This window comes from Notechis scutatus, chromosome 11 (assembly GCF_049901735.1).
Source record: "Notechis scutatus isolate UNSWTSFEM ecotype Mainland chromosome 11, rNotScu1.2, whole genome shotgun sequence".
Classification (NCBI taxonomy): domain Eukaryota; kingdom Metazoa; phylum Chordata; class Lepidosauria; order Squamata; family Elapidae; genus Notechis; species Notechis scutatus.
The window spans coordinates 12,244,998-12,259,488 of NC_142019.1; the positions used below are offsets into that span (position 1 = coordinate 12,244,998).

At 46.1% G+C, this 14,491-nt stretch overlaps 1 protein-coding gene across 1 annotated transcript in view; it reads left to right on the forward strand.

Moving 5' to 3' along the window:
- The first annotated feature begins 1,097 nt into the window (after nt 1-1,097).
- Nucleotides 1,098-14,491, forward strand: part of CHSY1 (chondroitin sulfate synthase 1) — a 103,954-nt gene continuing 90,560 nt past the window's right edge. The window contains exons 1-2 of the mRNA XM_026673066.2: nt 1,098-2,339; nt 13,773-14,268. Of these exons, the coding sequence (XP_026528851.2) occupies nt 2,008-2,339; nt 13,773-14,268 (828 nt within the window). The 5' untranslated portion in view covers nt 1,098-2,007. The remainder of the gene's footprint in view (nt 2,340-13,772; nt 14,269-14,491) is intronic.

The window sequence follows — 14,491 nt, forward strand, 5'->3', positions numbered from 1 at the left end:
TGGGATCCTGTGGCCCTCATTTGCAATCTTCAGTCAAGCAAAGTCAATGGAGAAGCCAGACTTGCTTAATGACCGTGTTACTACTGCAATGATTCACTTAACAACTGCGGCAAGAAAGGTTGCAAAATGGGATAACCCTCACTTCACCAATGTCTCACTTAGCAACATAATGTTGGACTTCGTTGTGGTTGTACGTTGATGACTACCTATAAAGGATGTTTGTGTCATTTGTACATAACATCTAAATTCCCTTCACCTAGTTTTGTCCAGAACGCTATGCCAACCCAATTATGCATCCAAAGTCAGCAAAAACAGAATAATCAAATCTTACAATCCCATGTCTAGAAACCACCACACATGATTCCTCCCCCCCCCCCCCATCTAATCTAGTTTATATCTATTCACCAAGGGCAGAAAAAAAAAAACCTTTTCTTCAATTCTATTGTCCTGAAAGAAACTTTAGCCCTTTTATTCAGAGGGGGGGGGGCATAAGAGGGTTTTAAGCTCGTCCACACACAACAGTGAATGCAACACCTTTAAAAAAGAAAAAAAAAATGGCTGGAACGGCCAGACTGCGGTGGGCTGAAAGGAGAGGACCGAATTGGGAACTACGGAGCGAGGACGGTTTGCAAGATCCCTGCAAACGGCCCTGCAACCGCACCGCTGAATGCTTTGAATTGGCAAGATTCCCTTATCAACTCCCGGGGGGCGAAGAGATCCGCCTTCCCAAGGCCCGCTTTGATGGCAAGATGCCCGGCGAGGACCTTCTATGCCACCTTTGGCCCTTCCTGAAAAGCTGGAAACTCGCGCCTTGCCTTTAACCCCAGCAGATCCGTCTCCCGATCCCTTTTCCGTCTCCCCCCGAGGGGATCCCCTCCTTCGCTCTCCAGGTCGATCCCCGCCCCTCCCGCTCCTGCTGACCCCTCCCCTTTTCTCTCGCCCTTCGGGACTTTTTACCCCCCCCGCTTCGGCTTAAGGAGCTCCGTTTCGGGAAGGCGAGAGGGTCTCCGACCCAGCGGGCAGACGAGCGATCCGGCCGTCGGGGAAAGGGGGAGCAGGGGGCCTCCTTCTCTCCACCCCGCCCCTCCTGCCCCCGCCCCGCCGCGCCGCTAGTGAACTAAGCCGCGGGGAGATGCGTGGCCAGAGTCTTCGGCCCGGGCCCCGGCGGTGGCGGCCGCAGCAACAGCAGCAAGTCGGTCGCCCGGAGCCGCAACAGCCAGGCCAGGCGGAGCGAGCGGCCGGCCGCGGGCTGCTGCAAGAGCAGCAGCAGCAGCAGCAGCCAGGCGAGCCACGGCAGCACTAGCCCCAGCGAAGGAGGCGGAGCGGAGGCGGAGGCGTCCGAACAAAGCCCGCTTCCCCGGCACGGCGGCGGCGGCGGGAGGAGGCGGAGCAGCAGCAGCAGCAGCAGCAGCGCCCCTATGGCCGCGGCGCTTTCGCCCGCCAGCCTGCCTTGCCCTTCCCCGCCGGGGAAGCTCAGCTAGGGAGAGCGAGAGAGCGAGCCAGCCGGGGCCGGGGAAAGCAGCCTGCCCCGGAGCGCTGGGCGCTCTCGGGTCAGGGCCGAGGCCCGGGACGGGGAGAAGGAGGTGCAGCAGCAGCAGCAGCAGGAGGAGGAGGAGGAGGATCCACCGTCCCGGCTCAGTTGGGGAGGGGGGACTAGAAGGGGGTGAGGCGGCCAGGAAGCCATTGCCGGGGGTCGCCCGAAGCACAAAGGAGGAGGAGGAAGAGGGGCGGCCGGCCGGCCGGAGGGCGAACGCGGGCCTGGCCTCGCCCGCAGCCGGGAGGAACTTGCGGAGGAAGCGGGCGCCGGAGGGGAAAGAAACGGCTCGAGAGGCGGCCGGGTGGAGGGGGCGGAGTGGTCCGTCCGGGGAGCCAGTTAGCTAGCTAGCTGGGCGAGAGGCGGCTCCGAGCCGGCGAGGCGAGCCCGAGCTAAAAGGGGTGGGGTGGGGTGGGGGGCTTGCGCCTTGTCTTTGGGGAGCCCCCCGGGCGCGCTGAGCAAGGGGGTGGGGAATGGCTGGCAGAAGCCGCCGCTCCTGGCTCAGCGTCTTGCTCGGTCTGGTGCTGGGCTTCACGCTGGCTTCCCGGCTCATCCTGCCCCGCGCTTCGGAGCTGAAGAACGTGGGACATCGGCGCCGCGCCAGCCTGGACGGCTGCAAGAGGCGAGGGGGAGGCGGCGGCGGCGGCTTGTTGCTGCTGCCCAACCGGGACTCCCGAGGGGCTCTGCTCTGGCACCCGGACCCTGCCCAGCCTCGGGGCGAGAGCTCGCCGGCTAAGAACTTCCTCTTCGTCGGGGTCATGACGGCCCAGAAATACCTGGAGACCCGAGCCGTGGCAGCCTACAGGTGAGACCCTTCCCCCCACACACCCCGCGCCGCATCACCTGGCCCCGACCCTGGAAATGGGGGGTGGTGGGTGGGCGGGTAAGGTTTGGGTGGGTGGGTCTCCCGGACTGAATGCCAAGAAGGGATGGCCTCCTGCCCTATTTATTCAGACCTTCTTCCCCTCCTCTTGTTCTTTATTCCTCTCCCCCCCCCCGGTTTGCAAGCCATCTTTGGGGTCCCCAAAAGAATCATAGGTACCATTGTAAGGCATCCTTTCCTTCCTGGCTTCAGGTGCATCCAGGAGTTCAATGCACAAAGGGTCTCTCTTTCATTGGTGCTGGGGGCCCTTCATTTGCACGGGGGGGGGGGGTGTTAAGAAAATATGGGCTTGCATTAAGGGGGATTTTGAATCCCCCCACCCCTTCAAGCCTATCTTGCAAGTTTCAAGCGGGCTGTGCCCATGCCTGCTTTTCTGCAAACCTATTAAGCAGGAAGGCAATAATCGGATCTTCTTGAGACTCTTAAGAATAGTCTGTCTTTACAGCTGGGTTTTATGCTCAGCGCTGCTCTACGGTTTTCAATGGCCCCGAAATAAAAGGGAGAACTTCCTCTCTACATCATTTATTTGAGTCTGTAGTTGATCCTTTAACAGGAGAGGGAAAAACTGTTACTTCCCCGACTATATGGACTTAAGTGCCAAGAATAAAAAACCCTTTGGGTTCCAAACTTGGAAACCCAAGAGATTTTAAACAAAAGGCATGTGCATGGCTATGTGGATAATCACAGTTTCAGACACCCCCCCCCCCAAGTGTGAAGTTTTTGTGTGGCCCGATGAATACATCCTTTGGCTCTGGTTTGACTGGGTCCCTTCTTGTTGTCCGCCAGCTCCAGCAAACTAGAGTTGGTCTGCATTTAAGGCATGCACCAAGAGAATAACGGAACAGTTTTATGTGGGAAGTGATGAAACTGACTAGACACACAATATAACCTGGGAGGAGAAAGAAAGGGGTGGGTGGGAGAAATCAATCTGCTTTTAATGGTTCTTCTGGCCAAAACCAGTGTTAGTAATTAGTTCAGGGCCTTGCCATTCCCGTTTTAAGTTGCGTTCTCTTTCTCTTAAGGGAAAAGAAATAGTTCATTTCATTTTGCAGGGAGAGAGAGGGCTCAGTTTCCTGAGGATATTATATATCAGCTTTTGGCTGCTCGTTGCACTCTAGAGAGGTACATATGATTGGATTGGGAGAAGCTGGAGAGTTCCAAATCCATTTCCCAACCCAAAGCTGCAGGAGATGGCAGTCCTATACCTACGACAGCCCCTCACCGCTGTCTGGATGTTCTCCAAATGTGTAGCTTTCAAATCCTAGTTTCTGCATCTGGAATGACTCTTGAAGAAGATTCTGGGAGGAGTCCTTCCCAGATCAAGATAGGGAAGGCTGTCCTGCAGCATTGTTCCATAAAATTGATTTTTAAAAAAGTCATCTGCCTTTATAGTGAGAACGGTTTTAAAAGAGAAGACTTGGTATTCACCAGATCTATTCCACCACCCTGAATTTCAAAGGTACTAGAACAGAACAGAACTAGAAAGGACCTTGGAGATCTTCTAGTCCAGCCTCCTGCTTTAGACCCTATACCATTCTATATGGGTGGCTGTCCAGTCAACCTCCAGTGATAAAGCACCTACAACTTCCGGAGGCAAGCTCTTCCACTGATTAATTATTCTCACTGTTAGGAAATTTCTCCTTAATTCCAGGTTGCTTCTCTCCTTGATTAGTTGATCAATTAGTTGATTGATCCCTTGTTTCTTGTCCTGCCTTCTGGTGCTTTGGAAAATAATTTGACCCCTTCTTCTTAGTGGCAGCCCCTCAATTATTGGAATACTGCTCTCATGTTACCCCTAATCCTTCTTTTATCTAGGCTGGCCAAACCCAAATCCTGCAACTGTTCTTCATATATTTTAGTCTCCAGGCCTTTGATGGAGAATTTCAGGCTGGAGAAGACTTCCTTAAAGGGGTCCTATAATCAGAGGCTGTCTCAATAGTATCAGCAATGATGGGCAGATATGTCCTTTGCACCAATGATGCCTATAATCCCTATACTAGTTAGAGGAATGGTGATTTTTTTTTTTTCATTTGTGGAGACAAAGCAGAGATCACGCAGGAATTCTGTAAGTAGGAGCCTTCTCTTGGTAACTCATAATTTTTTTTCTAGCCTGAAGTTTGTCTTAATTTTTTTCCCCCTTGGTTGAATCAAAGCAGGAGAATTAGCTACTGCTTATGGTGAAAAAAGCAATGCTTTGGACAAGAACATGAGTTTTGGGAACTGATCTTCACTGCTCAGTTCTCTCCAGAACAACCAAGCAGTTGTCTCTATTACTATTAAAGCTTATCATCTTTATGGAAAAGTGATCTTGAGATAAATGGAGTAGAGTAGAACAGAACAGAACAGAATAGTTGGAAGGGACCTTTGAGGTCTTCTAGTCCAACCCCCTGCTTAGGCAGGAAACCTTATACCACTTCGGATAAATGGTTATCCAGTCTCTTCTTAAAAACTTCCAGTGTTGGAGCATTTACAACTCTGGAGGCAAACTTGTTCCACTGATCAATTGTTCTTAACTCTCAGGAAATTTCTCCATAGTCCTAGGTTGCTTCTCTCCTTGATTAGTTTCCACCTATTGCTTCTTCTCCTGCCTTCAGGTGTTTTGGAGTGGAGGTCCACAGTTTTAAGACGCCTTGTTCAAACCTTGTGTTACTTCTCCAAATTACTTTGGTGGCATCCCTGTGGTGTCCTTGCGCCCCACGAAGTTCCGAGCAACTAATGTTCATGTACTGAATTGTAATTTATGGTGAGAACTCTGGCATGAGCAAATTTGTAATTGAAACCAGCCTATTTATTTTCTCTTCCCTCCCTTTTAACAGAGTGGAAGCTTTTAACAGAAATTGGGAAATCACTGGTCTCTTTTTCTCAACCCCCACTCACCCACCCTGAAAAAGAAAAGAGAGAGTTGATAGGGACCTCTTTTGCATTTTGATCGGGGACTTTTAAATGCTCCCCGAGCAAATACATAAGCAGAGCATTGACGACGTATATACTGGAAGACAAGGGGGACCTTGTTAATGTCAGCCTATCTATCGAGCGCTCCCTTGGGATTGTTGGAAATGGTCATTTGGCAGCAAACCAGGACCTCACTCTCTGGTCCGCTCTAACAAAAAAAACAGTTCTTGTAGGTTATAGGGTCTCTCTCTCTTTCTCTCTCTCTCCTTTCTTTCTTTCTTTTTTCTTCATTTCAGCTGCTTAGGTTTTTCCCTCCAGTGGGAAACTTTGCCAGTGGAGATTTGAATCTGAGATAGTCTGCATACAGAATAACTGTACGCTAGGATCAAACCGTGGTTGGTTTAGCGGCTCAGTGGGTTGCATAAAACCCGCTGCTGTGACTTGTGAAACAGGATTTGAGGCTAGCATGTTGGGTAAACTGGTATTTTAGCTAGTAAATGATGATGAATCAGATCCTACAGTAATGTCTAACTCATACCACTAATTTACTGCTAACCAGGAAGCCTTTTTCCATCTAGCTGGTAACTAAAAATGGTCTTTGTTCTTTACCTGTCTGCAGAATGCTCTGCCCTGCCCTCTCTTTGTCTGTCTGTCTATCTGTCTACAGTATCTATCTATCATCTATCTATTATCTATCATTTTATATCTATCTAGCTATCTAGCTAGATATCTACCCTGTTTCCCTGAAAATACAACCTACCCTGAAAGTAAGTCCTACCTTGATTTTTATATGTGTGCCCAATATAAGCCCTACCCCCCAAATAAGCCCTAATTAAGATTCCGCCCACTCCAGAGTGCATGGGTAAAAATCATCTGAACATGTTTCTGCTCTCTTGTGACTTTCAAACATAAAATTGTTTAAGGCAGGACATGGTGGCCAGCCCTTGGATGCTTCATCTGTATCGCTGTCCCTTTTGGGTGCTCCACAGTGTGAGAAGGATGCAATTTCCTTCAAGGGAGCAAGCTGGGATTAAGAAATCCAGGGACAAATAACTCTAATTACTGGTATGCTTTTGGAAGGGCTATTATTACATGTGGGTCATAAGATAATACCTTCTGCAATGGGGTACCGTTCACCAAATACTGCAGCATTTGTTGTTCCAGCTAGATTCTCTCTTAATTTAAAGCCATTTTGCCTCTCAATGAGACTCTACGGATAGTAGAAATATGAATGTCTCCCTCCCCCTCCAAGATCTGGGCCACCCAAGACCTGGTATCCCAGAGGCAATTCTCTATCACTTCAATACTTTCCTCTTAGCTTGTTTATATAATCAGAACTCTGTATCCTTTCTGAAGTAGAGCATGGTTCTGTTTTTGGTCACTAAATACTAAGAAACCTGATGGAGAGATAACACTGTTGCTGAAGATTCAGTAAGGGCAATGAGAAAGCAATTTTTTTAAAAAAATAAGAACTTCAGAATATGAGTGTAACTAATTTGTATTTATATAGACCACCAAGGGCATTATTAACTTTGACATGGAACCAAGGCCCTCTTCCAAACTCACATTCTTCAGAAATGTTGGATTACAAATCCCATCAATCCAGAGATTCAGTGACTCAGGAATGGTGGAGTCTACTATGCAATGTATCTGGAAGACACCAAGGTTGGTTTATGGTTTGGTTTGTGGCACAGTGGTTAGTATGCAGTATTGTAGGCTGACTCTGCTCACCGCCAGCAATTCGATCCAGACTGGCTGAAGGTTGACTCAACCTTCCATCCTTTCGAGATGGGTAAAACGAGGACCCAAAACTGTTGGGGGCAATATGCTAACATTTGTAAACTGCTTAGAGAAGGCTGTAAAAGCACTGTGAATGGTATATACGTCTGAGTGCTATTGCTATTTTCCTTCCTTCCTCCCTCCCTTCCTTCCTTCCTTCCTTCCTTCCTTCCTTCCTTCCTTCCTTCCTTCCTTCCTTCCTTCCGGTTAGAATGCAGAATTAAAAGCAAACTCTGCCCACAGTCAGGAGTTTGATCCTGATTGGCTCTAGGTTGACTTAGCCTTCCATCCTTCCAAGGTGGGTAAAATGAGGACCCAGATTGTTGGGGGCAAGAGGCTGACTCTGTAAACCGCTTAGAGAGAGCTGTAAAGCACTGTAAAGCAGTATATAAGTGTAAGTGCTATTGTTATTCTTTGAGAATTATACTTTGCATTATTTAGTTAAAGCCGGGTTAATACTTTGAAGAGTGATTTCAGAGCTTCTGTTCTGGAAGATTTTTCTGACACATATATTACACCTGTTGAAATTGTTAGGAGCTACAGTTCCACAGGTTCTGAAGCAATATACTCTGCTCCTTGCAGTCATTGAGGGAAATAATCCAGTCAATAAAATGATTGATGCAGGTAGTCCTCTATTTGCGACCATAATTGGAACCAGCATTTGTGTTGCTAAGCAAGGCCTCACCTGACTTTATGAGCTTTTTTCAACAAATCACTGTACAGGTAGTCATCAAGTTATGACTTCAACTGAGCCCAAAATGTAGCTGTGGGACACACAGCAAGATAATTGCTCTTTTTTGCGAGTCTTTACATCCTTCGTCAGATCTGAACTCAAATCCAGTCTGCTTCCTTGGGTGATCCATATTGTAGCTACGATAGCAGAAAGGAAGGCTAGTATCGCCTTTGGTTGCCTTAATTCCCTCATCTAGTTTTTTCCTTCACACCTTTAAAAAAAAAAAGCAGATCTATGGTTTATCTATCAGATCTGTTATGGGAACAGGTTGAAAGTTCAGCCAGTCTCCTTTGTTTTTTTCCATCAGTAATACAAGGCTTGAAAAGTTGGTGGAAGTCAAGGGTGATGCTTTACAAATATTCTGATCGCAACCCTGAGACATAATTTCTGCATGATTGGAAATAAGGTGGATGGGACGAGAGAGCCCTCTCTAACAGACAACAATTAGGCAATAAGATAGCAATAGCAATAGCACTTAGACTTATATACTGCTTTATGGTGCTTTACAGCCGTCTCTAAGCGATTTACAGAGGCAGCCTATTGCCTCCAATAGTTTTGGGTCCTCATTTTACCAACCTTGGAAGGATGGAAGGCTGAGTCAACCTTGAGCTGATCAGGATTGAACTCCTGACTGTGGGCAGAGTTTGCTTGCAATTCTGCGTTCTAAATGGAAGGAAGGAAAGGAAGGAAGGAAGGAAAATAGCAATAGCACTCAGACTTATTACCAGTTCACAGTGCTTTTACAGCCCTCTCTAAGCGGTTTACAGAGTCAGCCTATTGCTCCCAACAGTTTTGGGTCCTTGTTTTACCCACCTTGGAAGGATGGAAGGCTGAGTCAGCCTTGAGCCTGGTGAGATTCGAACTGCCAAATTGCAGGCAGCCGGCAGTCAGCAGAAGCAGCCTGCAGTACTGCACTCTAACCACTGTGCCACCGAGGCAGCTTCATAAGCCTTGATAGGATGTTTTTCCTTTCAGGGATCCACTTCCCTGGACTTCACTTAGTTTTGGTTTCTGGAAGACAGGACAATGGCTGAGTTTATACAGCTTTGCTAACCTGTGGTGTACAAAGCACAATGGATGGGCTTGAGTTACACAAAGAAGTCCCGCTGGCTGGGGTGGCTGGCTTTCTGTAATATTTTACTTCTAATAACACCATTCAGATAGTGCTCAATTTATGACCGGTTGCTTAGCTGCTCCAAGATATGAAGGACTTCCCCTCCCCCAAAGAAAAGATACTGATAACCCGGATTCAAAGTTCTGATGGCTGCCCCTCCCGGTGGTCACGTGATTGGCAACCAGACTACATTTATAGCCACTTACAGTGTCCTGTTGTTGTATGACTATGATTTACTCTGCTACTTGCTGGAAACTGGCATTTATGTCTAGCTTCCAGCAAAAAAAAAATCCCATTGTGGACAATAGATTTGCTTAACAACTTATCACAAAAAGTTCAGAAAACCAGATCGGTCTTGCAATGATTGGCATAACTTACAATTGTAATTCTGAGCTCAATTGTGGCTGAAATTTGAGGACTACCTGTATTGGGTACCTGGTGTCAGGTGAAAAGAATGAGTACCATTCATTAAGTTACAGTTAAGATTTATTGCTCCAGCAAGAATCTAGTCATCTGATATTTGACACTAAATTGGCAACAATAAATTGATATTAAATAAGAGTCAATGGAATTCAAAAGGACTAAGACCAGGAGTGTCAAACTTGATTTCATTGAAGGCTGCATCAAGGTTGTGTTTGACCTCGGAGAGCCAGGGTGGGTGTGGCCAACTCAACATCACTCGTTTTGGGGGCATCTGTGGTGGCCCAAGGGTGCTGCCCACGAAAAGGGGCTCCCAAGCTCCATTTTCTACTTTTCTCTGCCAGCAAAAATGGAGCTTGGGAGGGCCATCTGGTCCTGAATCTTGAGTTTGACACCCCTGACTTAGACCGATTGTGGGAATGTAACGACTCCAGGCTGATGACTCACTTAACTCCACCCTCCAGCTCTGCCTGCTCTTCTAAACCGGGTCCTTGTAACCGAGGTCTCAGGACTGCTGGGTTCCTTGGTGTCAAAACAGACACATCACAATGTTAGGGCATAGGTATGAGTTCCACTAAGAATGAGGAACTTGTGGTTTTCCAGGAGCTGCTACAGTTATTTCACCTCCTTGCAACTCCAGCGAATGTGGTGGGGGAGGTGGTTTTCCTTTGATCTTTAAGAGACAGAAACTTTGAAACTCAAACTGTCTGCCTTTGTTGAAGCAGTTTTCTTACTGTTTGTCAGTTTTGCCGTGAATCATTCATGGTACGAAGAAGAGCCATTAACTAATTCTCATGAAAATAAGTCATTAAATAGGAGTAGCCTGGAAGAACCTAATCTCACCACTTGATCAGATGGACTCCTCAGTGGAGGGGAAAGTGGCAGATCACTCTTGTAAAGTAGCACTGCGGTTGCATTATTTACAGAGAAGCCAGCTTTAAAGAACAGCTGATTAAAAAGACCAGAGAGAGAGAGAGAGAGGGAGGGAGGGAGGCAGAAGAGAGAGCATGCAAACTTAATACCGGATGTTGACTGTAGCTCTATACCCAGGGGTTGCACTTTTATTCAGCTTCTGCCTTGAGTTTCTTTTTGTGTTAGAAAGTTTATTATAATACCTTTGGAGGAATTTTGATCTGGTTAATGTCTCTCAAAGGAAGTTTCTCTTTAATTAGGAGAGAGTCCATTTCCTAAATGCGAGTTTCAGCGAGAGAAGAAGTAATCTTGGTTTTGTTTTGTTTTTTGCCTTCTTCTATTTACTACTTTCTTAGCAAGAGTAAAAAAAAAAACAGCAATTGGAAAAGATCCCCTCCCCCCCCCTGTGGATTTTTAGCAAGAGTTGTTTGCTTCAGCTTTCAAGAGAATTGCTCGCCCAGGTGTTGTTAAAAGAAGAAGAAAAATCAGGAGTTGAAGGATTAGACCAGGGTGTCCAACCTTGGCAACTTTAAGACTTGTGGACTTCAACTCCCAGAATTCCTCAGCCAGCTGGCTGAGGAATTCTGGGAGTTGACGTCCACAAGTCTTAAAGTTGCCAAGGTTGGACACCCCTGGATTAGACAATAAGTATTATGGTTTTACACGGCCGGGTCTACCATTGAAGCAGATGCTTCAAGCAACTGATGTCGTTTGTAAGCCTGCTCTTTGATTTCCAAGCTAACTTTGCACTTTGGATGAATAAAGAACACTGTCTCTCTACCAGTGTTCAAGAAAAATTCTCCACCTTCGGTTGATATAAATTTTCAGAGGAATTATTGAATTTTTTAATTGAGTTCGTTCTATAACTGTCTGGTTTGTACAGCAACCAAACAGGATGGCTACAGACTCCCAACTCCCAAGTCAAGGCTGCAGAAAGAACAGTTGCAACCAGCCAGCCTTCTATAGAAGGTTGTATATTGCATGGATCAGAAGGAGGAGAAGTGTCTATGGAGATTCTCAGTCCTCCAGATCATGATTGTCTCAAAGGTGCTTTTTCAAGAGGCAACTGGGCTGTCTGGTTTTTCTTTGAAGACGTTTCGCTTCTCGCCCAAGAAGCTTCTTCAGCTCTGACTGGATGGTGAGGAAAGTCAAAGCTGAAGAAGCTTCTTGGTTGAGAAGCGAGACGTCATCAAAGAAAAACCAGGAAGTCCAGTTGCCTTTGGGAGGACTGAGAAGGTATCTACCTTCACATCCCTCACATCCTGGACATAAACTGTTTCAACATCTCTTGGGGCGCCACTATAGGACATTGCATGCCAAAACAGCTAGACACAAGGACAATTTTTTCCCTCATCCCATCACTCTGCTGAACATCTAATTCTCACAGTGCTGTCTAATGTCTATGTGCATTTACACATCTAGTGAGGCGTAGTATTATTATCTATCCTTACTCCCTCCTTTTATAGGTATTAGTTTACTGGTATTATTACTGTTATTCTGTTGCTTTTCATATACACCAAATGCTTCTGTACCGGAGGCAAATTCCTTGTGTGTTTAATCACACTTGGCCAAATAAAGTATTTTAATTCAGTTCAGAGTTGTCATCTTGTTTCCGAATGCTTGGAATTTTCTCTTGTTCTTCCTCAGGCTTGTTCTTCCCTTTGGTCTTTCTCTTTTGAGTTCTTTTCTGTTCCTAACTTGTAGCCATTACTGCTTCTCGTTATCGGCAGGTTTTTGGTGCTGAAGTTCCAGGCTCTAGAATACTAACTAACCTTAGTTCTAAAGTTCTAAAATGACTACAACCTAATTCAGGAAATTAACATTACTAATTGATCTTTAATAAAATTGCTGGGTAAACTATTTTAGCATTGAATGAAAAAAAAAGCTCAGGGTTAAGAGCTCGCTAAAATGCCATGATTCAGTGGTCATGTTGCTCCCATGGTGTCATCTTGTTCATCGACTTAGACAACAAAATATTTTGGGCCTATTTTATGAACTTAGCCTAGATTACAAATGATCTACCCAAAACAGAAACTTAGAAAGTAGCAGGAAACCCCTGGATTTTTCATGCCTTTTTTTCACTCAGCACTTTATTTATTTATTTATTTGCATTTTGATCTTGTGAGTCTCTGATTGTCTTTTGGTCAGGATAAAATATTTAATAAAGAATTAATTGTAGGATAGGAATATCTCTGCCTGGATTGTTTATATGTGTTGGGGCAGAAAGCATGTTTCAGATTGAAATGACAAATCATCATATTAGTCTTGGTTTCTCTAAATATTTGCTATGGCTTAATATCACCTGCAATTTGAATGAAAGAAATCTAATAGATTGTTTTCTTGAATTTCCTTACTTCACAATGTAACACTTTCCCTTTTAAATATATTATTTATAATGTGTACATTGTTTATACATCTGTCAACATTGTAAGCTGTAGCTTCATTTAATTTAGCCAGTCTTTTTTCTCCCCTATTACTGTTTAATGCATAAAATAGAGCCATTTTTTTTCATCTAAAAATACCTGTGAATTGATGGTATAAAATAGCAGATAACATTTTTAAGGAGCATTTTGTTTTCACACTTTGAGAACATTTCCCAGCCCAGAATTAAAGCACAGATTATGCTTGGAACAAGACTATTTAGTACGAGCAGGATATTGATGAACTTATTGTTGCTGAGCTGAGTAGCACTTTTTCACACCTCTTCCCACAGAAAAATGCACATTTTATAGATCGAAATGTAGGCAGAGAAGATGGGGGTGGGAGTGGAAACTCCTTTGAAATGAGTTTGACTTTGTGATGGCTACATTCATGTAGACTTCTTGGCACAAATGAGGAAATGGCTTGCCATATGAGGCCCTAGTGGCCCCACAGGATATAATAAAAAATAAAGAAAATTTGTTATTTATATACATGAAATATATGTTTTAAATGCAGCCCAAGACAATTCCTCTTTACTCATGCCCTCCTCTCTCCCCTCCTTCCCCTCCCACCCCCGTCCCTCCCTCTCCCACCCACCTGTCTCCCTCTCCCCCCCCCCTCCCTCTCCCACCCACCCCGTCTCTCTCTCTCCCTCTCCCCTCCCTCCCCTCCCACCCACCTGTCTCCTCTCCCCCTCCCTCCTCTCACCCACCCATCTCTCTCCTCTCCCTCCCTCTCTCTCCCCTCCTCTTCCCTCCCTCCTTCACCCACCCACCCACCCATCTCCCTCTCCCTCACCCACCCACCCTCTCTCCTCTCTCAAATCCTATCAAGACAATTCCTTTTCATTCATTCCCCCTTTCCATCCATCCATCCATCCATCCGTCCGTCTGTCCGTCCATCTATCTATCTATCTATCTATCTATCTATCTATCTATCTATCTATCTATCTATCTATCTATCTATCTATCTATCTATCTATCTATCTATCTATCACTATCTTCTAAGCAATTGTAGCCTGAAAGATGAGCTAAAAATACACAGTATTATTTTTTTAACTTGGCTTTGGTTCCTTCCTCTACAGAACATGGTCCAGCGCAATCCCTGGGAAGGTGGAGTTTTTTTCCAGCGAGGGCTCCGATATGTCTCTTCCGATCCCCATCGTGTCACTACCTGGCGTAGATGACTCTTACCCACCGCAGAAGAAATCGTTCATGATGCTCAAGTACATGCATGACCACTATTTGGACAAATACGAGTGGTTCATGCGAGCGGACGATGATGTCTACGTGAAAGGAGACAAACTGGAGAACTTCCTGCGGAGCTTGAATAGCAGCGAGCCCCTCTTCCTGGGGCAGACCGGGCTGGGCACGACCGAAGAAATGGGGAAACTGGCCCTGGAGCCTGGAGAGAACTTCTGCATGGGGGGTCCAGGAGTAATCATGAGCCGAGAAGTGCTTCGGAGAATGGTCCCTCACATTGGGGAATGCCTTCGAGAGATGTACACCACCCACGAGGACGTGGAGATCGGCAGATGTGTACGGAGATTTGCAGGAGTGCAGTGTGTCTGGTCTTATGAGGTAGGCCGGGGCCAGGGTAGAGAAGGGTTTATGTGTTCAAGATGTCCTCCAGAGCTGTCATTCTAAGCCATTTTTTCCTCCTCCTCCTCTTCTTCGTCTTTGTCTTCTTTGTCCTCTTCCTCTTCTTCTTCCTCTTCCTCCTCTCCCTCTTCTTCTCTTTCCCCCTCTCCTTCATCTCCCTTCCACTCTGTCCCCCTCTCTTCCTCTCCCTCTTTCTTTTTCC